Raw genomic sequence first — 26,408 nt, 5'->3', positions numbered from 1 at the left:
GTAGTGTTATGACTCTCCAGTTATTGCAGTTAGTAATATCTCCCTTCTTAGGTATTTTTACTAGTAAACCTCTTTTCCAATCTTCTGGTATTGATTTTGTTTTCCATATTTTTGCAAAAAGTGGTTGTAATATTTCTATTGTCATCTCCATGTCTTCCTTAAGAATTTCTGATGGAATGTTATCAATTCCAGGTGCATTACCACTCTTTTGTTCTCTCAGTGCTTTTTTTATTTCTTCTTTTGTTGGTTCTTTAGTAGTTATTTCATCTTCTATTTCATATTCTGGCATTTCTTCCAGTATTTCAAGCAAATATTCTGTCTCTTCTATGGTTTGGTTTAATACTTCTGAAAAATGTTCTTTCCATCTATTGAGCTGATTTTCCTTATTCGTAAGGAGTACTCCATCTTTATTTCTCACTGGGCGATTCCGTATGGTTTTCTTTCGAGACAAGATCTTTGTAATTTGGTATACTTCCTACAAAATAAATAAATGAATGCAAATAACTAAGAAACAGATCTCAAAAACATAAATATACTTTTGTACAGTGGGATGCATAGGTATTACCGTGCAAATTGTCCATCACCATGTTCATGCACTTTATTTGACCCAATGAGAGCTTTAAGAATTAAAAGAAAACTCAAAGCAAGTTCTTGACAACTTCTGCACCATCATACATAAAAATCCATTGCTTAGAAACACAGGATGTAAGAGAAAAAATAATGAAAATAGTCATGGACAATTTTCCAAGCAATACTAGTGGATCCCACTGTACCAGCTTGCTTTTTTTAAATGTTTCAGATTGCTGACTGCTACCGAGTCGATTTCAAATGAGGAGGAATGTGCAATATCTGTGATGATTTATTTTCCAAAAGGATTTGCATGCACATATGGACCTGATACCGTTGTCATTTATGAGACGCTTGATTTAATGACCTACAGGAAGAGGAAGCTAGTGAAATTCCCAATATCTGAATTTTCTCCACTCCTGGAAGGGCCCGAGTCCAAAATGGAAGTGCAGACATTATCGGTCAACCCCTCACAGGATATGATCATTGCAACAACTAACCTCTCACAGATATATGCTGGTAATATTGTCTCAACAGATTTGGAACAGGTGTGTACTATCTTACTAAATTTCAAAATATCCAAATAGGTGAATGAAATTTTGTACACATTACTTGCATTGTAGAATTTATGGCTGTTACAATCATATAAACACAATTTTTGTTGAAACTTTTCAGGAGAATACATTCTCCCTTCATCAGACATTTATTTTTAGTTTTAGTAATCCAGTTATAACAATGGAACAAATGAAAATAATAATAAAATAATATCAAAAACAGATTGCTATATACCAACAGTGGAACATTATTGACAAGATTCTTTGCATAACTGCTTCTGTCCGTTCTATTTTGTTAAATTTGTCCCATTGTTACAGCTTTGTCCTTAATCAAGCTAAAAAAAGCCCCATCTAGTTCACTGCACTTTTTGACTCTCTTTGCACTGAACTGTCTAGTTGGTTACACAGTGCAACCCCGACTCGTCTACTTCGTCGATTTACTGTATTTGGTGTCAGCACTGTTTGCACTAAGTTCTGGAGTGCTGTAGCATGTGGTGTATGGTCACATGGTGTGTGCTAACTAATGAAATGAACATTTAAAGCAGCAGACAGGCATTTCTTGAATCTTCTGAACTTGAACACCGCTATTCAATATAGTTGGTCGAACGTCATTTCCTTGCACCAGCCTGACACTTGGGTACACCTGCACTACACCTAATGTCAAAAAGTGGAGTGAACTAGATGGGAATAATATATGTCTGAAGAAGGGAGAGAATGTTCTACCAAATCATTACAACGAAATTAATGTTTATATGCTTGTGACAACTGTAAACTTCAAATAAAATAAATACATTTTCTGTTTTTAAGCCTCAGTAAGAAATTTAAATGCTCAGTGTAATGCATTGTTTAGCTGTTGTAGCAGCTACACTTAACAGATCAAATTTTAATCTTGATATATTTTTGTAGTTAACTACTTTAACTGCAGCTACTCTGTGTGAGTTGTAACTTCACTATTGGTACAACTATTACTAGTTTCTCAATAGTGCAACTTTCCAACAGTTCCCCTACATTGAACAAGAATTTGTACTATTTACCTTTAAAATTATAAATTTAGTCACGGCACTACTACTTCCAGACACTACTTTTTCTGCTTGAAAATTGTTCTCCAGATGGATAAATTCTAACTATTTGTATATTGTTATTTAGCGTCGCTTTTGTGCACGTTTGGCTAATAGCGAAGATGAGGAAGAGTGATAATATGATGGAATTGATGAAGGGGCACTCACAAAAACATTGGTGCATATGCCAGCATTTGAGCCTAGAAAATTTGACGGTGAGGTCACCACTTAATGCACTTGCCCACTAAGTAGTTGGGAACTTAGGGTCAGAGATATGCAACATTGCCTTACTTTGATGTGGATGTCTGCAGCCATCTGGATATTTCCTTTTGTGCTTGCTGGATTGGACAGGACCTACAAGATTACCTGACCTGAATATACTCCATTTTTAATCTAGGGATATCTCAAATTACTTGTTTGCTTTTTGTGAGACCCCAGTGGACATTGATTAGTTGTAGTATTGGCACCACTGTGGTTTGATTCAGAACATGCCAGGGATATTTACCACTGTGATGATTGCATTGTGGATGGCAGATGACATTTTGAAAAACTGTTGTGAGGTACCTAATTGTATGTTTGTAACACCAGTTTGTCAATGCTATGACACTCGTTTCCAAATGTATAAGCATGTAACAAATACACATAAATAAATGTCACTACTTAATGTACATCAGCTGTGTCACCACCTATCCATACATATTACTTACTTGTCATTCCTATGGACGATGGTGTACATTCTAGAACTCAACATGTTTCAGTGGAGTGGTTAGCACATCACACTACGATGCTAGGGATCCTGGGTTCGAAACCTGGCCTGGGCATGGATGTTTGTGAGTGTCCATTCATAAATTTCATCATATCATCATTCATCCCCATCTTCGAAAATTAGCCAAAAGTGGCACAAAAATCGAAGTAAAGCCTGAATCACACGAAACTGGGTTTCCAGTAGGAATGCCCAAGTTGGCGCTGGACTGGCTACCCATTTGCTAGTTTTCGTCTCACACGATACTTGTTACCGTACTTGTTGATAGTCTTTTATTCCCATAAGACATTACAGAGATTGCTCTGGGCAAGATGGAGTAGCAATTTGAAGAATGTTGTAGGAGAAATACTGCTGTGTGCTTTTATTAAAATTTTTTTAAAAAAAATATGGACTAGAAATTGGCTCAAAAAAAATATGGTAATCAATGTGTACTGAACAAGCTTTTTAATGAACTTGGGTATGGATATTCATACTTGAGATTCGAAGGATTTGAAAAAAAAAAATCAAACATTTAATACACTTCACTTGTAATTATAAGGATTTTAATTTTCAGCTAATCATATTTCTCATGTACACATCTCATCACTTTGCATAAATACCTAAATATTAATGAACTGAACATGAATGCACTGCACGTCATCTCTTTACTTTTTTATTTATCGAGAAACTAACAAAAACAGCCAACACTCGGAAAGCACAGACAAGAAACTCTCCTTTGCAAACTCACAGATTATCTTCACATTTGGCCAAAATTTGCTCTGATTGGCTGTTCCACAGAATCCAGTCGAGGAAAGCCAGTAGCAATTAGAACATGTCCTATTCCTCCAAACCAGTCAAGCAGCCAGCCAGGTAGCCATCACATCCGGGCAGGTAGCCAGTTCAGCGCCAACTAACGGCATATCCAGTTCCGTGTGATTCGGCCTTAAAATAAAACAAATCAATCAATCAATGAACATGTTTCGTCCCGTGTCTTGTTACGTTTGCTTTTCCAACTGTAGGTTACCTATCGCTAGAGGCACATATTTTTGGTAAATAAAAAAGCAAAATTTCGGTACAAAAACTGAGTCAATTTCGTGTTCAAAAGCGGTAAATAAAATAAAATATCGGTGTTATAGCGGTGAAAAAATGGATGAAAAGTGGTATATAAAAATACATATTGGTTTTAAAATTGTGAAAATAATCCTAAATTTGATTTATAAACTACACTTATTCCACAGAATTAACATTTCACTTCTAATAGCACATTATCAGAGTATTAAGTTTATTTCTGTGTAAAGGAGTCCCTTTTTGCTTCTCCAATATTAACAGCAGAATTAATCAATTTTCCGGGAATTGCATAACTCTCAGGATAATTCAGACCTCAGAAGGTGTCGCGTCGGTGAATAAACCCTGAATTTCGTGTTTGAGTTAATTTCGCTTTTTACAGTTCATTTCGCATTATTTCGTGACAAAATATGGTCACAAAATGCACCTCACACCTTTCAAAAACATGAAAAATTAACACTACAATGTGTTTTTTCAAATTTCGTTTTTTTGTCAAAAACGAAATATGCATGCCCCTACCTATCGCCAACTGTTCAGCAGGGAGTCTCATATTTCCTGTTTGCATGCTTTTACCGAATCATCCTGTGTATATACTATTACATAAGCAGTGGTCAGAAGTAGCGAGCTACTTGTAGCGTCCCTACTGTAGCTAACTACAAAATTTGTAGCCATAGCTGTAGCTGTAGCGATGCTACATTTTGAAAATTGTAGTTGTAGCGGTAGCGAAGCTACAAAATTCCTGTAGTTGTAGCGAAAATTTCGCTACAGCTACATTTTTTCTCAGCATTTTGAGATGAATTTTGAATATGGCAACAGTGTCAGAAAAAATCGACAATAACCCTTAATTTTGCAGGAGGTTCATAAAGACAGTCTATTTCATGGAGATACAGATTATCTAGACTGTAGATTACAGATATGATATCTGCGTAATTTATTTAATTAGTATCTGAATAATTCAGATATCCAGATAACTAACTGACATATATGAATATATTCCTGCTAACAGCTACGTTTTTTTAGCTGCATCGCTATTAGGGAAAGAAACATGCCTCGTTTGCTGCACCACTGGAAAAAAGTGCCTCGTTTGCGTCACCCCCGGAACAAATCCTGTGGATATCCATGGTGTAAGAGACACCAAAATGTCATTAATTGCTGTGTAAGACGCAACTTGCAGTGCAGAAACGAGCGATGGATTTTCCACTGCACTGACAAGGGAATAGTGCCATCAATAAATGGCTCAGTACGTTAACAGCATTGATCATCGTCAGTATATAGGATCTCGCCAGCAATAAATTATTGTTACAAGAATGATAAGAGTTTCTGGAATTACAATTATTTTCGCGATAGTATTTGTTCACAAATTTTAAAATTACAATACGTTTAGAACACTCAGGTTTACACAACAGTTTCCTCAATAATTTTATCATATTGCAAAAAGTATGTATGTTTCCTGCAGAAACAACAGTTTTCTTTAGTTAATTGATTGATTGATTTGGTGTTTTAAGTCCACTTTATGCATGGTAAGTTTAATCGGACTGGACCTACAGTTTAAAGTGCGATCCGAACCACTATGTGCCTCCACCGGGTATCGAACCCAGGACCCCTTGAATACAAGGCGGTGACGCTACCACTGCTCCATCGGGGAGGTCTTTCTTTAGTTAATATACATAGTTTTCAAATTTATATATTTCTCCCCCTTTTGCGTCACTTTTCTGTAACTTTTGCTAATCATGACATCATCATCCTTCGCCGTTTCCTGCCTCTGGCTGGGTCGGCATAGAAGTCAAGCCTCTCCATTTTTCTGGTCTCCCACCACTCCTCTCTTTCCACAGTGTTCCAATCTTGTCCTCTTCTCCTAACACTCTTCACTATCTGCTCTTTCCACCGACATCTTGGTCTCCCCCTTGGCCTTATTCCCACTCCTTGTTCATTGTAAGCTCTTACTGGCAGTCTTTATGCACCCATCCTCTTTCAAACCATCTCATCTGTGCCTGATCTATCCTGTCATGAAGCTTCACCACACCCACTGTCTGTTGGATCTCCTCATTCCTTATTCTATTCCTTCTAGTCTTCCTCAAAAAACTCCTTAAAAATTTAATCTTCACTGCCTGCATATTTTCTTTGTCTCTCTATGGCATTGTCCAAGTCTCTGCTCCATATGTAATTATTGGCACATAGTATGTGTTATATATTACCTTCTTGCATTTCATAGGTACATCCCTGTTCCACATTAATCTTCGAACGCTTTGATATAGTCCACCACCTATTTGTCCTCTTCTGTTTACCTCCTCATCTATTCTTCCACTTCTCTCAATTATGACAATGAAGGATGAATGGTTTATTTAATTATTCTCTTACCTATAGTCGCTTTCTGCCACTTTCGGCTAATTGTGAGAACGAGGAAGAATGATGAGCAGTGTGGGGAATGGAGAACCTCATCCTCCCAACTTGGCATTTTTCCTAGTTTTCGTTTTGAGTCCATTTTATGCATAGATAAGCTGATCGAGACTGGATCCTAACCACTATGTGCCTCCGCTGGGTATCGAACCTGGGGCCCTTTTGTAGTCAAAGGGCTCCAGGTACTTTTCATTCAAAATGCTGACTTCATATCAGTCTATAAAAAATGAAATATTTATTCTAAAGAAAAATATGTTGATGTGAACATAAATACGTAACCCTACCAAATTTTATTTGTGTATAGTTGTAATCATTAATTTGGTTAACACCCTAATTGCAATATTCATATATCAAATTTGAATTGATATGCCACTTGCATAGGTATGGTATTCTCAAAAACTATAGTAAAAATAAGTAACTGAAGTAACACTGCTATCAAAAGTATCAAATGACTGGAATCATGATAATAAATAACAGAATCTATTTACCAGTATAGATCCACCAAGCTTTCTGAAACCTCGGAAAATATGCGAACTACAGGCTTCTCCGTAGCTTTAACTAGCGACACTAGCGCCACTGCTCCCGTGCTAGGGCTTCAGATGAGTTGGTGGATGTATAGTAGGGGATTTTTTTAATACCCATATGGTTCATTTTATTATGCAGAAGTAGCGCAAAAAGTAGCGAAGTAGCGAGTAGCGAACAGGAGTAGCATAGCGAGCTACTTTTTGGTAAATGTAGTTGTAGCTGTAGCGAAGCTACATTTTGGAAGAGTAGCTGTAGCTGTAGCGAAGCTACTTTTAAAATGTAGCGTTCTGATCACTGTACATAAGTAAGTGTGAGCTATTTTCAGACTACAGAGGGAGTTTTTGAGTTGGTTGGCGAGCCATTACATCATGGACCGGTAACTGGACTTGATGTTTGTGCGTGGAAGCCAATATATGTGACATGTGGGGAAGATAAAACATTGCGAATGTGGAATTATGAGACTACATCCCAGATATTTTGTAGGGAGTATCAAGAAGATGTGTGCAGTGTGTCATTGCATCCAACTGGTTAGTATCTAGGGTAAAAATCTGATATTCCCCGGACACCTATAACTTCTTCGTTTTGTCAATTTTTGACATTTGTACTTACCTATCTGCTTCGCAGAACATTCTTTAAGGTGTATTAACGTTTTTCATCCCGGAATCGGTGGGAAATTAAAGTAAAAAATTATTTATGTTTGAAATTTTTGAGTCTAAATTTCCCATCGATTCCGGGCTCCACCCCTGGGGTAATTGACCTACCACCCCCAACCGCTAATGCAGCCCCACCTCTGCTCCGCTCCGGCTCCCCGGCTTTATCTATAGAGTCCCTGTTAAAGGCATGTTAGAAATTGGCCAGAGACACCTGCCCCCAAATGAGCCCCAAACTTCTAAATTTGATGAAATCCGTTACATCACACAAAACACCTTCCAGATGTTACAGGAACTTATTACCGTAAGTAGTTTCTTCTGTAAAAATGAAGAAATCTGTCCGGGGAATATCAGATTAGTACCGTATCTAGAAAGCCGTGAATGTATTGAATGCCACTTCGAAGTGTGAATAATTTGCATGGAAATTAGTATATATTAATAATAATGATGATGATAATAATAATGATGATGATGATGATAAAGTCATATTAGCTATTTTGGGCTACGGCAAATGTGCACTAACTCATTGAAGCTTTTGTATCATTATTTTTCACTGTTATGTATCCCTTCTGCTAGTGTATTTTTTAAAAATATATTAGCATTAGTACCAGGTCTTTATCTGCCTTAATTATTTTCAGTGTTTGTCTGTTTATAAACAAATCAAACGTTACTTTAATTTTGCAGCTTCCCAGTGGAGCACCACATATTTTTTTTGTCAATAATAATAATAATAATAATGCTTGTTTAATTCCCAGCATTTGTCATAATAATCACCGAGACTTGCTTAGAAGCAGAAATATAACCAAAGTTCATGGTGCAGCATCACATTTTTATTTATGAGAAATTTCTAAATCGAGGCCCAGTGCTAATTTGTTGGAAACGTGTTGAACAATTACTATTTAAGTGAGATTTGTGAGAATGTAGTCTAATTTACATATTCTTAGAATGAAGATTCTCTGATTGTCTAATTTTAAAATTTATTTTCTTCTCATTATATGTTGAGTATGTTGGTCATACATTGGATTCTTTTTACCGTTAATATGCAAATGGAAGTGTCCTTTTTTATTTTCAGTTCATCATGTTTATGGTGAACTTTTTTTGTTTAAACTTCCTTTTAAAAACAATTTTGTACATATATTTTATTTTTTTAAAAATAAATTTTGTATGTTTTTTCTGATTACTTTTAATTTTCTGTTATGTTAGCTGTCTCATGATTTTTATTATTTCTGATGGAGAAGACTTTTGAAAGAAAAATAGTATTTTTAAGAAACCTGGTAAGTTTTGCAGTTGTTTTTAATTTTAAATTACCAGTCGTTTTGGATGTTCTACTATCTATAAATTAAAGAAAAAAAAGATTTCAGAAATATATAGATTTTTGTTTGTTTTTATAGAAAGTGTACATCAAATTTTGTATTTTGATACACTGAAAGAGTTCACATTTTTGTTCTGACATCCTGCGGTATTTGCAGTAGGGACAGACCAACATGAAGTTTTTTCCAAACTTATAAAGTACTGACACATAATTTACTAGTGCCAATAAGCAAGATTCTATTGACCTGATATAAAATTACCAACGTTACTTGAAGAACATGCATGTAAGGATGAACATTAGCTGAGATCCTCAAGACATTTATAAAAGTAAATGCTAAAGCTCATGTAATTGAAAAACAGGAGAAGAAAGTGAGATGATGAAGAGAAATTCCAGACACTGTACCATTGTAAATAGGGCTAAACCGATACCACTTTGATGTCGATACTCTTACCAATTCAGAAGAACTCAATATGCTGACCAAGGCAGAAATTTATTTGATTATAAAACATAAACTAAACGTAGCGTTTCAACCTTCTAGCAAGGTCTTCTTCAGACTCTGCACCAAGTACAAATGTTTTATAATAAAATAAATTTCTGCCTTGGTTAGCATATTGAGTTTTTCATATCATGGAAACAAGGCTTAGTGGTGTTACCAATTCTTACCAATATATATACTGATGCTTCAGAATTGTAATAATTAAGATTAGTTTAAAATATTAAATAATGTCAGTGGGTGGTCATTCTGCTCCAATTATATGCATCAATTTACCAGAGTTTTGCTTCAAAATATTCAAGAATGACATCAGAATATTAAAATACCTGTTATGTAATCATAAAATTCAGTTTTTTTTTCACACAATATTGACGCAAAATAAATGGAAACTTCGATTTTTCATAACTTCCAGGATAATTAGACTTTGTGAAAATGTCAAAGTGCATCTCCACTATGCAGGTTGGCAAGGCCGAGCTGGAAAGCTGAACAGTTGAGTACAGGCTGTTGGCCTGTGTCGACTGGCTGATCAGCATGCTGACTAGTAGCAGTCTTCTTCAAAAGAAATCGTGCCGATGTGCCAAATGGAGGAGGTGCCAAGCATGTCTAGAAAGGTTGAGGAAGAATTTGTTTTGTTTGTTCAACTTCTGATCATGGAGTGGACGAACCATGTCCTCCACCATGGAACTGTAGATTGCATGACTACAAAAATCTGAACAGTTCTATAAGTCAATTGTTTCAAAATCTTAAGTTTATACATAAGCGAATGGTAGAAATAACCTGTTGCAGGAATCCACAAAGATAAAGCAAGACATTCATTGGCTGGAATAGTAAGCCTGATTTTTTGTATCTTACTTGCTGATTTTGGTTCCAATCTTAGTCAGAATTTCAAAGTCACAACTTGTCAGATGGAAATAGTTTATGAACCCAGCATAAGACATGTACTCGTCTGATACCAAGTATTTGATTAAATCACTTCCGCTATACTTATTTCAACTTTTCAGACTTGGACGAATCGAAAATCTCCATGGACGCTTCATAGAAATAACAATTACAGAATCTGCCAAAGCTCATCTTCCTCATCATACAATTTCATGGAGTATTTCACACGTGCTGCCAACTAGGCATGGAACCAGACAAATGCACGACCATACACTTTAGTATTGTAGGGACGCCCATTGATTTCGGCAAAGTCAATCGACCTTGCCGACAGGTGTATTGGGGATGTGCCTCCTTGCATCATTTTTGCAGGTCTCGCAAAAGATAAAAATGCCGGAAAAGGATTGGCCAGTAGCCATCCGACACTTTCTCATAATGATATATTGGCATCGGCTCAGCCGTAATTGTAAATATAATAATGTGTGTTGTTGATTTTGATAGAGGAAGCAACAGTTACCAAAATTTTTAGAAGTCGAACAGTTGTTTTGATAATGAAAGACGATGCACATCAGACATATGCAATGCCACATCAGGGTTTTTTTTTCAAAAAGTTCCACAACTAAAAAACAGTACTTACCTAGATTTATTATTATGTCATACTGCTCATATATTCTATAAATAAACAGTTATACTTTAACTTATTTTATTGGCAGGTCATTATTTATTGGCTGGCTTTTCGGATAAGCTAAGATATATGGACATTCAAACAGCTGATGTTATTGTGTGTCATGATTTTGCTATAAGAAGCTGCAAAGAATGTTGTTTCAGTCACGGTGGGCATTTGTTTGCTGCAGTTAGTGGCAATGTAATACAAATCTTCTCGTCCATTTCTTTTGAAGCCGTCCATAGTTTAAAAGGCCATAATGGAAAGGTTGGTAGATTTTTAATATATTAAAGTCATTAATACACAAAAATCATGTTATGTAATTAAATTAAATAGAATTTGTTTCGTATGGTAATAACCATTTGAGAAATTGAAATATGGAAATATAGAAACTTTGTACATATAAATTTTGTAAATTTTGGTAACTTCAATACATTAGTAGAACTACCATGAATTTGATTATATTGGACTTTAGTTTTTGAAACTACATCACTGATAAAGTTCCAAAAAGTATGAATGTGCATTTACAAAATTACAAATATATATATCGTAACGTTCTGTAGTATCTTTTAATTATAATGTACAACGAACTCCAACTCCCAGTCATTCAACCATCGTTTTCCAATCAGGAAATATTCAGTGACATCAGAGGAATGCAGTGTCAGGCAGCACTGAAGCTCTTCCTGGTCATCAGTGGCATAAACATGTAAATAGGCGAAATCCAGGCTACAGGCCTGACTCTGCATTCGCTTAGTAAATTCGATTGGGATAAATGTCCTGAGAGCAGTGAGGTCAGGGCAGTCTAATTCAGTCATTGAAGGAGCGAGTTACAGAGAGAAAGAGAGAGGGGAGAGGGAGGGAGGAGATGCTTTGGGCGAGACCGTGTCGTCGCGAGTCTCAAGGCAGACTCTCTGTACAGTCGTGAGCGTAAGCACTCACCGCAGATCTACAACACAGAGACAGGTATACCTATTCCGATAGCCTTGCTGATCCAATCTGGAGGGATTTATACTCAAGTGTCATGTTTGCCATTCAAGTGTGTTTAGTTTAGTACCTCTCACACCTTACCACCAAGCTCGCCTAGAGCAGAGAGTTGTTCTACCATTGTGGATGAATGATTCGGCGAGCTACATCAACCCAGATCAATCCCAGTTTTCTGAGGGAACAATACGATATGGAATAAATACGCTGACAATGTTGTCCAAAGTTCCTGAGATTTTTGTAATGTTTCCACATTACATAAATCTGTATGTAACTTAACTTTTAGATACTAGGCAGTCACAAGATTTATGCCTTAGATGCCTGATGGTTGGTTATGGCTGGAATTAACATGCCATTTCTCCAAAACAAGAGATGATATTTCAGTTCTATTTTTCTTGGTTCTTTATATACATATCAGGATCCGACATACTTGAATTGCAAAACAAAATGTTAATATAGATAAGGCATAACTTACACCACATGCCATCATTTCACTAAGTAACTGAGGTCCAATTTTGACAACATGTACTTACTGCTTTACTCTAGCTTTAGCTATGACAAGAATAGTCAAGGTTTAAAACATGGGAAGGTAAGTTGGGTTAAAAAGATTAAATTTTGAGGTAAGAAACCATGCAGAGTGTCCTATCATTGCTTCCTACTCCATCTCTGACTGATCTTATTCGATATGGCTGCCTGGCTGACAGGAAGTCCTGTCAGACCATAATTAATCCTTGTTTTAGGGTGGATCAAATGAAAACTGAACAGGGGCCACAGAATGAAATCAACAAGGTTTATTTCAAACGTAATCTCCAAAGTTACACAAGTACTTGTCCCACTGTTTCACCAAGCGGTGAATACCTTGCTTGTAGAACTCCTTTGGCTGAGATCGGAACCAGTTGCAAACATTGTCCACGACTTCATTGTCTGAGTGGAAGCACCTTCAATTACTTTTTCAACGGACCAAAGATATGGAAGTTGCATGGCGATAGATTAGGCCTATACGGTGAGTGTTTCAACACTGTTCACCTAAAACGTCGCCACGTGTTCTTTCTAACAGCTGACACATGTGGTCGCATGTTGTCATGCAGCAAAACCACTCCAGAGGACAACAGGCTGGGCCGTTTGACCTTGATTGCTGCTCAGACGATACTGCTGCACAACTGCCTTCGCATATCACGTGCTCACACAAGACTATCTAGGGCGAGTCTATTATGCAGTAGGGGTTTCCTTCCTTAACTCCCGCTCTACCTCTACACAGGGTTGTCGCCACACACACATAAATATAACCCAATATCCCAACTGTTCCATTTTCATTTGAACCACCCTCATACATTAAAGTGAACTTTAAACTAAATGTGCCACACTTTTGCCAACAAGACTATTTATTTTTATTCCCTGAAAATTTCCAATAAGACCTGCAAATTCCCCAACATACTTCTTAAAAAATCATCTCCACTGCCTGCATCTTTCTTTTGTCCCTCTCTGTCATTGCCAAGTCTCTGCTCCATACATAATTATTGGCACATAGTATGTGTTGTATATTACCTTCTTGCATTTCATAGGTACATCCCTGTTCCTTATTAATCTTCAAACACTTTAATATAGTCCACGAACCATTTGTACTCTTTTGTTTACCTTCTCATCTATTCTTCCACTTCTCTCAATTATGCTTCCTAGATATTTGAAGCTCTCCACTACCCTCAACTCTTCCGTGTCCATCTTTATTCTTTGGTTCATTTCTGGCTGTTTCTTGTTGTTATTGCACCTTGTTCTTTTCTGCACTGAATTTCATTCCTTGATCAAATATACAAATACTCTTTGCTTCGTTGGGTATATATTTTTTGTACCACTCTGTAGTAAACTGATGCTTGTAATGGAATGGAATACTCACCCACTAATGTTAATAAATACTTTGAACAACTTTTGTTATGCATTGGTATGGGTAAAGAGTATCAATCGGCATCAGTTCAAAGTAGTGTCAGCTTGGTTCCGGCGTTTACCTTTCTTTCAAGTTTTGTGTTTCATTTTTAAGGTTCGATGTATAATTTGGTCACTGGATGACAGCAAATTGGTGTCTTGTGGCCAGGAAGGTGCTGTATACGAATGGGATATTGTCACAGGCAAACGTACAAGTGAAAGTGTACTGAAGATGTGCTCTTATATCGGAATTACAATCTCTGCTGATGGAAACAACATTTATGCCTCTAGTGCAGATGAACTACTCAAAGAAATATTTGAGTCACAGGTATTTTTACATAAGTAAATGTTCTTGTTACAAATAAGAGCAAGCATTGTCTCTAGTATTATAAGTTTTGTAATTGCACGGCATAGCTGACCTCTTTCAGAATGTAGAAATTTATTTAAATAATGCGGCAGATCAAATTAATTTAATCAATTTTCCTGTATAAAATATAGAGAAAATGTTTATTCTTTTGTTTGCCTTTGATGCTCTTGTACAGTTATGGACACTTCTGGGTTGTAATGATTCCATTAAAAGTCAATGTATTTATTACAACCCAGAAGTGTCTGTGACTGTGTATGGCAATATTTTGGATATAATACAAATTTGAATGTGTGATAAGAAAAATATTTAAAAAGTGCTTACAAGTGATCCTCTTTCTTAACTACGGTGTATCAGCTACATTTTTGAGGCCTTGTGGTTTTCCAGAGAGTTTGAAACATTAAACAAACTTGCAACTTGGGTTAAACAATAATATATTTAAAAGGTAAAATATAGGACAATACATGAAAAATACAGAACTGAGATTCCTCAGTTTGCTGCCAGATATTAAACAAGAAGTACAACTTGAAGCTTTCCTGGCGATGAATGATGAATAGATTCTCTCGGGTTATCGACCAGGTGAGTTGCGGAAACTATTCCAAGCTTTCGAGAGCTGGTCAGGGTTGAAGATAGTCAGCCCTGAAGATGAGAGTGACATTAGCTCTCGAAAGCTTGGAATATTTTCCACAACTCACCTGGTTGATAGCCCGAGAGAATCTATTCATCAGATATTAAACAGTTTACCATTCAACACATAGCTCTTGTTAGTGTTTTAAACTCTGTGGAAAAATTAAGGAAGGCCTTGGAAATGAGGCTTAAACGTTGTCTTTTGGGAAGGGAATCCACTTGTACTTTTTTCTTGTGGAACGGTGGTTATGTGAACATTCAAGAAAATAAGTCTTGAAGCTTTCCTGGTGACGAATGATGAATAAATTCTCTCAGGCTATTGACCATGCAAAAGTTTCTGAGCTTTTGAGAGCTAATGTCACTTTCATCTTCTCTGCCCAGAAGATGAGAGTGGTGTTAGCTCTCGAATCTTGGGAACTTTTCCAGAATTGAGGGCCTTCCCAATGGCGCAGTGGTATCATCGTCGCCTTGTAACCAAGGGGTTCTGGGTTTGATACCCGGTGGAGGCACATAGTGGTTCGGATACCACTTTAAACTGTAGGTTCAGTCCCGATTGGCATTACTGTGCATAAAGTGGACTTAAAACACCAAGTCAATCAATCAATCAATTTTCCAGAATTGACCTGGTCGATAGTCCAAGGGAATTTATTCATTCAAGAAAGTTTTGATTGATTTGGTGTTTAAGTCCACTTTATGCACAGTAAGGCTAACCAGGACTGGACCTACTGTTTAAAGTGGGATCCGAACCACTTGTGCCTCCACTGGCTATCAAACCCGGGACCCCTTGATTACAAGGCGACGACGCTACCACTGCACCATCGGGGAGGCCTCATTCAAGAAAGTGTTTGAATTTGAAATCAATGTAAATTTGCTTATCATTGTAGGTGCTTGTTACTTCAGTGTTTAGAACTTCCATGATATTGTAGTATTTATAATTCTACCAGTGTTTATGAATATACCATTTATTGCAGGTGAACCGCGTAGTGGAATGCCATATGATTCTTAACTCTTTGGTAATGTCGAGATCAGGCATGATGCTATTTGCTGGAAGTTCGCAAGGTTCTATATTGTCTTTCAAATACCCTCTGACAGTTCCTGGTGAATGGCAAGAATTTCAAATGCAGAGCAAAGTCATCACAAAGGTAAGATATTATTAAAATATTTAACAGCTAGAACTCATATGATACACATTTTCTGGGAATGTCAATTTTATCTTAGTTCATGCTGTGTACATGGATTGCATTCCTGAAGTCATAGCTAGGGAAAGGATTTCTAGTTCCACACTTTTTATTATTATTTATTTTTATTTTTATTTTTATTTTGCTACGTCCTAGACATATACTATTTAGAGATATTTGCATTTCATGTGCACAGCATCTGTCCATTGAAATTCTATAGGACCTAAAATGCCTAATTAATGAACTGTAATTTCCTACAAATACCAAAAAGCCTTGTTTGTACATGAAAATCACATTTTGAACCTTTCGTGTAAAATAAAAATATTTTTTTTATTAGGAACGACCCTTAATTTCCACCTCAAAAGCTTTCAATAATAGATTATTGAGATTAAGAACCTAAGCTATAAAAAGTGACCATAGGTGTAGAATACCAAACAAAGATGCAAGCTGTTTTGGAACGGAATTCTGGCTACAAAACCATACAATTGTTAGTCAAATTGCACTTAAAATGAGATATTACATAAAATTATTATTGTCAATTAATAAATTATATTCATAATTGGGAAAAGAGAGACGCAAGAAACCAGTTCTTAATCATGCACAAAGGTGATTACTCTACGAAAGTGATAGATAAACTAAACAGTGACTCCTACAGTGCCATCAAAAAAGACCCCACAGACAGGTACAATAGAATTGTGAAAAATGCAGTGAAATCTAGAGCCATACTTAGTGAACAAGACCACAAATTCCTCCTCAACCCCCACCCTTCACCTGCCATTGACTATGGCATTCCTAAAACTCATAAACCTGGAATCCCCATGCACCTTATAATGGCTGGCTTCAATTCCCCCACGGTCCACCTAACAAACTGGTTAAAAAATAAAATATATCAATTCAACCACAAACTAACATACGTGTTCCGCAACAGTGCCGATTCTCAAAATCTGGTGACTTCAATAGTGCAAGCTGACAGTGCAAAATTAGCCAGCATTGACATAGTAGATATGTACAGTTCAATCCCCATAGACCTAGCACTGCGTTCAGTTGAAAGATGGCTGACAACTAACAGAATCCCGGCCCTAGAGGTACAAGAGATAACCAGGCTATTGGAAGTTTGTCTAAAACACAATTACTTTCAGTTTGAGGATAAATTCTACAACCAATCCGAGGGCCTTGCGATGGGCAACCTGCTATCAGCTCCTTTAGCCAACATCGTCATGCACCTGGCTGAAAAAGAGATACTCCACACTCCAGAACTACAATACATCCGATATGGAAGGTACGCGGACGACACAATAGTCGTATACAAAAAAACAGAAGAACTCAACCTCCTAGTGAACAAGCTAAATAGCATCCACCCCAGGCTCAACTTCACCGTAGAACAAGAAAAACTTGGTAAAACCAACTTCCTGGACATCACCATCATTCGTGCACTTAACAAATTCACAACCACCGTCTACAGAAAACCGGATGCAGGCAACCAGTACATACATGCTCTCTCTAGTCATCCCCCTAAGCAAAAAGCCAATGTGTGGTTGAACTTTTATTGAAGAGCCTTCTCCTACTGTGGCAAAGAAGATGATCTACGAGAGGAGATAGCCACCATCACTGAAATAGCCCTGAAACATGGCTACACTGAATCACAACTTTCCACTTGGTGCAGTAACCAACCTCAATCAACCCATCCACAAGCAACCCAGCCACAATCAACCCCCAGCGACCAATATAAATGGTTTGCCTTCCCCTACCATCCCACCACTTCCAACCACATAGCCAAAGCCCTTCTCCCATATGGCATCAAAGTAGCGCACAAACCCATTTCCAAAATAACTGATAAACTGAACAAGCACAAACGGTACTTGCTCTCCCCCCTTGACAACCCAGGTGTATACGATGCAGAGTGTGAATGCAAGGCTCATTACATCGGCAGGTCCATCAGATCTGTCAATGAAAGAATCAAACAGCACCTAGCAGATGCGAAAAAAGCCCAACCCACTACTGGTCTTGCTAAACATATCAAATACAATAGCCATAAAATTCAAAAGGTTCGAGTCAAACACACTCCCCACATGCTCGTAGACACCAAAATCAAGGAAACGCACACCATAATGCACTTCCCGCACGAACTAAACATCGATAGCGGGCAAGCGCACCACACTTGGATTAACCTACTACAGCAGTTATCGTCTGATCGCCTGGAAATAGCAGACGACACACCAAGGCGCACAGTGCACCTAGTGGCAGCCAGAGAACTACGAACAAAAGACGCATGCCAAGCAACAGTGCAGCAAGTTCCAACGAGGATGGTGGCAGTGGCCACTGAAATTAATCGAAAAAGAAGAAAAAACAGCTTCGTGGATAAAAGTGAGTACTAGTTTCTCCGTATTTAATAAATTATAGTTATCAATTTATTATAAATACCTAAAATTCCTGAAATGGGGTTTATAAAGTCCTAAAACTCACTTTTTTTTAGCACCTAAGAATCTATTCTATGGCCAATAAAAGATGCATTGGGTGAAAGTTTATTTTTTATTTTTGAAAAGTTTACAAATATCATACTGTAGGAGGTCCGTTCTTGTGGTAGAAATAAATTATTGCAAACATTTGTTCATTTCTAATCGAATTTTCAGAGCAGTGCAGACACACTCATGTTGTTAATGTTGCTTAATGTCACTCTCTGTTTAAATTTCAATGTATTCATTGAACTACTATCCGTGACAAAAATATTGACCCCTCTGTTTACATGCTTGTAAAATTGCACTCCGTGGGAGGAATAAAGTCAAATATATCTCATTCGAAAGATAGAAGTGTCTACTTTTAGACAAGAGAAAGACAAATTGATTTTAGCTCTGTCTGTTCTCTATTCAAACAAAAATGTTCGTAAAAGTGTAGTTTTTTCGTGTGTTTTTTATGTAAGTCAAATTCAATTGTTTGTAGCTCCTTCCAAACCAGTCGTAAAAAATTGAAATTTCTTGTGATTGAAGCTTGTTTATATGGAAATATCTGAGCCACATATAATGTTGCTATCATTTGTGTAACAGCCACAATTCATGTTTAATAACAGTGTTGCAATCTCGGCAATGGTGAACCCAATGGTGATGCAAAGCGTATCCAAATGATGAGCATGGAATAAAAATAAAATTTTCATGTCTTAGTTTTTCATATTCTGCAAATTGAAAATGACAGACAGAACTGTTTTTTCTTGACAACCGGCTCGCGTGTTTTCCGTCTCGTTGCTACATCAACGTGCGCTTTGTTGCCACACGCTGCCGCTTGAAACTCTGCGTTCAGCCAGCAGCTTTGACACGGAAAGTGAGCCGAAAGTTTTGGTTACAAAGCGAATTGTTGTGCACAGGGAAGCATTGTTCAGATTCTGTAATTGACGAATGCAAATTTTCTTTTATCACTCCTGTGTTCTAACTATGAATTATTGCCTGAACTCACACACATACATATGATCCCTTACATACACTTTTTCTTTCCTGTTTTCCTTTGTTATGAAGTTGCTGTACATCGCAGGTACTTTATTTTTTTTTATACAGAGGAGACTACGAAGCCAGCAGTCACTTGTTCGAATATTTGGTAAGATATTTATTTTATTGCCTTCATCAAATCGTGCTCATTCTTGGACTTACTTTGTACAAATGAGCAACATAAAATGATACGGAGAAAATGACATTCGTATAAAGATTGGATAGAAAGCTAGAAAAAGTAACAAAACTAAAGTATACCAAGAAAATGTATTTCATTCATAACATGACAAATTGTTTATTCATTATTTTACACTGCCACAATGTTTTGGATCGGATCAACTGAACGAACTTCCAGTATTCCCACAGCGTAGACCATGTAGTTGTAGCGAGGCGGCAACGCTGTGGAAGTCACCTGCAGCCTGCGGAGTCCGAGATTGGCTGCATCTCACCATACGTCATCACGCATTTACCATATTAGGAGTGGTCAATAATAATTTATATCTGTGGTCATACTTGAGATACACGTGTTAAACTTCTGGATTTGGATCACATAATGTCATATAAACGGCTTTTTACAATTTCATTAAATTTACAATTATGCAATTATCAATTTTTGAAGGATCTAGTGAAGATCTGCATTTGACTTTTTCCACAGAGGTGCAAAAACAATCCGTCTTCAAGTACAAAACATTTCAATATCATATCAATAGTAGATTATGAACTGTATGATGTTAAGAACCCCATTTTCACAAAATGGAAGAAAACTACACTTTTTAGTGAATTTTTCATTATAATAAGAAATTGCAAGGAAGAATAATTTTCAGATGACGCTTATTAAGAAATAGATACTTGAAGCTTTCCAATGAGGTATATTTGACTTTTTTCCACCTACGGAGAACAATTTCACAAGCATGTAAACAGAGGGTTCAATATTTTTGTCACGGATAGTAGGGCAGTTTGAAGTAACCATGCATGTGCATTATCTGCAGAATTTTCACAGAACAACCAACCATGCAAGAACGAATTTCACGAAAGTCAACTTTAGGAACACAAACAACAAACAACGAGGCATAAGGAATGACCAATCGCCATAACTCATTCATTATGTTAAATATGTGTGGTTTTTCGGAATGCACCGTTGTATAAGTTGTGTAGCTCTTTTAGTTCACCTTTATCATATTATAAACCAGGTTTTACATTTGAATCAATGTTGCCATCGGTAAAATATGTACCTATTAATGGCCGTCATATAAGATAGCATAAAGTAGCTCCGGGTATGAGACACGTGCAGGTTTGAGTCTCCTGGGGGAAGCATAACAACTTTTCTCCTAAGATTTCGGCCTGTGTATGGGACTGGTGTTAAGAGTCAGGGTAGCTCAGTTAGGGCATCTGACTACCAGGCGAGAGACCCAGGATTTTTTTTCCACCTGTTCAAGCGGCTCCGGCACCCACCCAGCATCGTATAAAGTGGGTACCTGGAGGAAACTCTGGGGTAAAGGTGGCCATGGGGATGGTACCCCACCTTCGGCAGTGATCAAAAAAGAAAGTGTGGGGCCCTAACTCCACACACACTATACACCTTCATGGTGTGTTGCAAAGCACAGGGCAGCACATAACTTTACACACACTATGGGACCGGTGGCCACCCACCATCGTGAGGAAATTGAGGAGCTACAAATGAATAGCGTAACCCGGTCATGGAAACATACAAATGACTGGGGGTTCGTTGTGTTGACCACTCATCACCCCGTAACTGATAGGACGATCTATCACCTTGGGTGAGTGAGTGAGTAGAATCAGGTGGGAGTGAGGTCTGCAGTCTGTAGGTAGGCCTGGGCCCTGAATGGGCTGTTGTGCCACGGGTTATTTTAAGTTAGCATAGAAAACTGTCAACCAAAAATAGTCAAGATACTGCACTAGGTGAAAGTCAGTATTTTTTACATTCATGGTTTTGACATTCGTGCAATATCACATGAGTCATTGATCAATAATTGATATTTTCACAGTCCTTCTGTCCCATATATCATTATAGTTCAAATTCTTGCCTCGTATCTTTTCTGCAATTTTGCTTTACATTGACAATGGTAGATTGATAAAATTAAGTTGAAACTTTTGGTAATCAGGTGTTGATTTTTAAATTATACTTCAACAAGAACCTTTGCCACTAGCATTCAGAGGAATAATAGCCATTTTGTATACCTTTGAGACATAAGAGTCATTCCATGCCAAATCAACACAGATATGTGCAATTTTTAACTTGACCATCTCCGATTTTCATGAAATTTGGGGAGTTGAAACTATGCATGGAACTTAGTAACTATGAAAATGTTTAGTCTCGTGCGTCTTGTAATTGTTAAATTATTCAAGGTCAAAGTTTGCAGAAATTGCCTTTTTTGAGCCCGCATAGCTATACTAAATGTGCTGTAACTCCGCCCCTATTTCACCCAGGAAGCTCAAACAAAGCTTATTGTACAGGGAATTGAATAAGCTTTCTAGTGATATATAACAAGCCTACCTTTGGATAAAAATATAATTTTGTCACGTGACCTTGACGTTTGACCTTGAATATCTCAAAACATGTCATCACCAAAAATCGTGAAAAAAATATATTTGGTCCCTCATACCATACTCTAAAACATACTAAAAAATAATTCTGGGACTGCAATGGGATCAGAAGATACAAAATAATATGTGTAACTATGTGACTGATAAAAGCCCCATTACATGAACTATGAAGAGTCAAATCTCCCTTAACACCCCCTACAAAATGTGAAGGAGTTATTCTGGGTATAATTGGTCATGAAAGAAATAGGTTAGGCACAGGGAGATCATGTGTGTCAAGCGCAGATCCGACATATTGTTGACCGCCATATTGAATTCAACGCAAACATTTCAAAGGAAAGGGGGTTATGTGATATATCAAATGAGGCTAGAATTTCACGAGAAATGAAGTGACGAAGGATTTTCCAACATATATTTAACCAGCAAAAATTTATTACTGCATGCTTGTAACCATTTTCTCCTTTTCGAGGTGTTAAAAACAAAGCATTGGAATGCTCCTAACTTATGTTAGGAACTCATCGAGATCACGCTGACATCTTGGGAGAGAAAGAAGTATACGCACCATTGCATATGATTTGAATCAGCTACATTCACCAAATAGTTGAATAGTGAAGAATATTGGGAAAAGTATCTCAAACAATTACGTGACACTTCCTTTGGAATGAAAAATTCTTCAGTGACGAGGCAAATTTTTATGTTCACGGTGAAGTTAATAAAAATAATATGCAATACCTGTGATTTGCTCAGTCGAATGGTTGTTGCTGGTAAGCTAATTATGTGATATAATGTATGGCGAACGGGAATGGTTGGTCCATATTCAACAACGGAACCTTAAATGGTGAGGGCTTCTTGGATTTGTTAAGTGAACAGGTTTTTTCACCCTTGCTTATGGGATATGGCACTTTTCGAGAGTTTTGAAACAGGACAGAGTGTGACCACACTATGTAGACATTTTCGCAATTTCTTCATGGTAATTTTCTAGGTAGATTGATGGGCACACGGGGTTCTATTAAAAGGCCTGCACATTCCCCAGATCTAACATCTTAGGAAGACTTTTACCTTCAGAAACATTTGAAGAGAATGGTGCATGCACTAAAAGTCCGTGATATTGACCATCTGAGAGAAGGCATAGTTGCTGCTTGCGATGTTGTTGCACATGCTACATTGCCAAATGTTATATGCGAGTGTGAGAGACGTCAACGAGTGTGCTCACAGGAACATTGACAACATTATAATGTGCATATATCGTAAGTGAAAGATATGTGTATAACTTTTTGCTGGCGTAAGATACGTTGGAAAATCCTTCGTCACTTCATTTCTCGTGAAATTCTAGCCTCATTTGATATATCACATCACCCCCTTTCCTTTGAAATGTTTGCGTTGAATTCAATATGGCGGTCAACAATATGCCGGATCTGCGCTTGACACACACGGCTAGAAATCTCCCTGTGCCTAACCTATTTCTTTCATGACCAATTATACCCAGGATAACTCCTTCACATTTTGTAGGGAGTGTTAAGGGACATTTGACTCTTCATAGTTCATGTAATGGGGTTTTTATCAGTCACATAGTTACACATATTATTTTGTATCTTCTGATCCCATTGCAGTCCCAGAATTATTTTTTGGAATGTTTTAGAGTATGGTATGAGGGACCAAATATATTTTTTTCACGATTTTTGGTGATGACATGTTTTGAGATATTCAAGGTCAAACGTCAAGGTCACGTGACAAAAATTATATTTTTATCCAAAGGTAGGCTTGTTAAATATCACTGGAAAGCTTATTCAATTCCCTGTACAATAAGCTTTGTTTGAGCTTCCTAGGTGAAATAGGGACGGAGTTACAGCACATTTAGTATAGCTATGCGGGCTCAAAAAAGGCAATTTCTGCAAACTTTGACCTTGAATAATTTAACAATTACAAGATGCACGAGACTAAAAATGTTTATACTTACTAAGTTCCATGCATAGTTTCAATTCCCCAAATTTCATGAAAATCGGAGATGGTCAGGTCAAAGGCTGTGTTGATTTCGCATGGAATGACTCATAAGCGATGTGTTGGAAAATAGCACATACTACCAACGAACAAAAATTGTGTTACATAATGCTATTGACATCTGCTAACTAATCTTATATGCAATTTTTTTCACTACATAATTTGATTTCTGCATTCCAGGTAAAACTTACATATGATGATCTATCCATGATCTCTTGCTCAGAGGATGGGACCATATGCCAGTGGAAATTGTTGCATGCAGAAGGAAAAGCCGTAAAACTTGACAAAGACTTTGCTTACACTACTGAAGTTCTTATTAGTGTTGACGAACTGAACAGCAAAATTACTTCAATCAAAGATTTGAAGCAGAGGATAGAAGAGATGCAATCAGAGCATGCATACCAGTTAAGGATAAAAGAGATAACTCACTCTGAGCTAATGAAGGAAACGCATGAAGGGTACCTGAAACAAATTGAAGATCTGAAAGAAAGGATTGAGGTATATATTTGAAGTTTCTTTTCATATTTAGTAGGGCGACCAATACCAATGCCAGTGCTATCAGTTGGTATTTATCTACCAATACCTGCTGATATTTTCCTGGCATTTTCGTCTTTTATAGAGACTGCAAAAATGACGAACTGCAATTTCAGGGAGTCTAATTATCCTGGAAATTATGAAGTTTTAATTTATTTGCACCAGCATTTTGAGTAAAAAATTGATGTTGTGTTTATGTACCAGTTATTTAAAATTTTGATTTAATTTTTGATTATTTTAAAGGAAGTTCATGCATGTAACTCCTGTGGAATATTTACCCAATAATATTAATTAATTATTTTAACAACAATTAATTGCTACAAATTTTTGGTCATTGGTATCAGTATTGGTGGGAATCGGTAAGAGTATCGGCATCGGTATGTGTATTGGCCCAGCCCTAATATTAAGAAAAATATATTTTTTATGGATCTTTTTGTTTATCCATTTATTGATTATTTTGCAAGGAGCCATTAGAACATTGTATAGATTTTCTTTGTGTATATGGGTTTTCATTTTTATTAGAGAATACTGTGTGTTCAGATTATAGATATACAAAAAATTAAACATACCAACACTAAGTTGCTGACCAAGGCAGATTTATTAAGAAATAAAAACACTTAACAAGTAACGTTTCAACCCTGTATCAGGGTCTTCCTCAGTTTAGTTCTTCGTCCATAATATTTATTCATTGCTTTGTCTTGTAAATATAGCAATGAAGGACCAGTAGAAAATTTTAACTGATATCGATATAAAATATATTAATACTGGTAACTAATATTCTACCAACCTGGTATTAAGTAACAATGTGTCATGAAGAATCTGATTAGGTTTTCTGTAGTATTGCCTGTCATCAAGTGACAAGTGGATTTTTTATTGAAAAGAGAAACTGAATGCCTAGAAACTTTCTTTATCAAACCCAGTATATGGAGTATATGTTTATATTCATAAGAACATTAACATAAATGGAAGAATTGTGCACTAAATTAGAGGCTATGTATTGAAATATTGAATCGGTAAATTGACAATGTTGCTCAGTGTCAGATCTACAAATCTTGCCCCTCCCCCCCTGCAATATATTACCAAAGGACTCCCCTCTACCTACCTACCTTTACACTTTACACACACACACACACACACACACATATATATAATGTATGTGTAATTCTTGATCTCATGTTGACAAAGTCACATGAGGGTGAGTCAAAAGCCCCTTAGCACCCCCTATAAAAAGTAAAGGAGTTAGGCATGGTACAAGTGGTCATGATAGAAACAGGTTAGGCCTAGGGGGAACTACATTGGTGTCTTCCAAGCAGATGTCTGCCATATTGGTGACCGCTATATTGAATTCAACTCAAAATGTTTAAATGAGAAGGGGGTGATGTGACATATGTATATGACATAGTTTTCTCACACCTGGAAAATGATACATTTGTTACAATCCTGCTGTAACTTTTTCCTGATTAAAGATAGGTTCAAGAAACCTTCACCACTTCATTTCTCGTGAAATTCTAGCCTCATTTGATTTTAGCCTTACTGCCATGCGGGAAACCCTGGGTGGGTGATCTAAGGTTGGAATTGTTTCGGCTTTGTCCCAACATAAAGTGGCTCTAGGGCCCACCCAGCATCAAATCAAATGGTACCTTTCGGGAGTAAAGGCAGCTGCAGCATGGTACTGATCACATCACCTACAAGATGGTCGACATCTAAAATGTGTGGGGCCTTAACTTTACCTATACTTGTATATATTGTATTCGTTTTTGTACCCCTGAGTACATACATTTATTTTTTACATACGCATATATGAACCCTGTACTATGTCAATGGCTGAGGGCCGCCTAAAGGCTTACTTGTGTCCGGGCCCCCCTGCAGTG

At 37.1% G+C, this 26,408-nt stretch overlaps 1 protein-coding gene across 1 annotated transcript in view; it reads left to right on the top strand.

Annotated features, from left to right (window-relative positions):
• Positions 1–26,408, top strand: part of LOC145995748 (cilia- and flagella-associated protein 57-like) — a 57,233-nt gene that overhangs the window by 12,356 nt on the left and 18,469 nt on the right. The window contains exons 5-10 of the mRNA XM_083132018.1: positions 800–1,115; positions 7,234–7,435; positions 10,953–11,170; positions 13,917–14,129; positions 15,764–15,934; positions 24,184–24,501. Coding sequence (XP_082988144.1) covers positions 800–1,115; positions 7,234–7,435; positions 10,953–11,170; positions 13,917–14,129; positions 15,764–15,934; positions 24,184–24,501 — 1,438 coding nt within the window. The remainder of the gene's footprint in view (positions 1–799; positions 1,116–7,233; positions 7,436–10,952; positions 11,171–13,916; positions 14,130–15,763; positions 15,935–24,183; positions 24,502–26,408) is intronic.

This window comes from Lepisma saccharinum, chromosome 1, assembly GCF_977018435.1.
Source record: "Lepisma saccharinum chromosome 1, izLepSacc3.1, whole genome shotgun sequence".
In the NCBI taxonomy this organism is placed as follows: domain Eukaryota; kingdom Metazoa; phylum Arthropoda; class Insecta; order Zygentoma; family Lepismatidae; genus Lepisma; species Lepisma saccharinum.
This window is presented reverse-complemented; position numbering and strand designations above follow the sequence as displayed.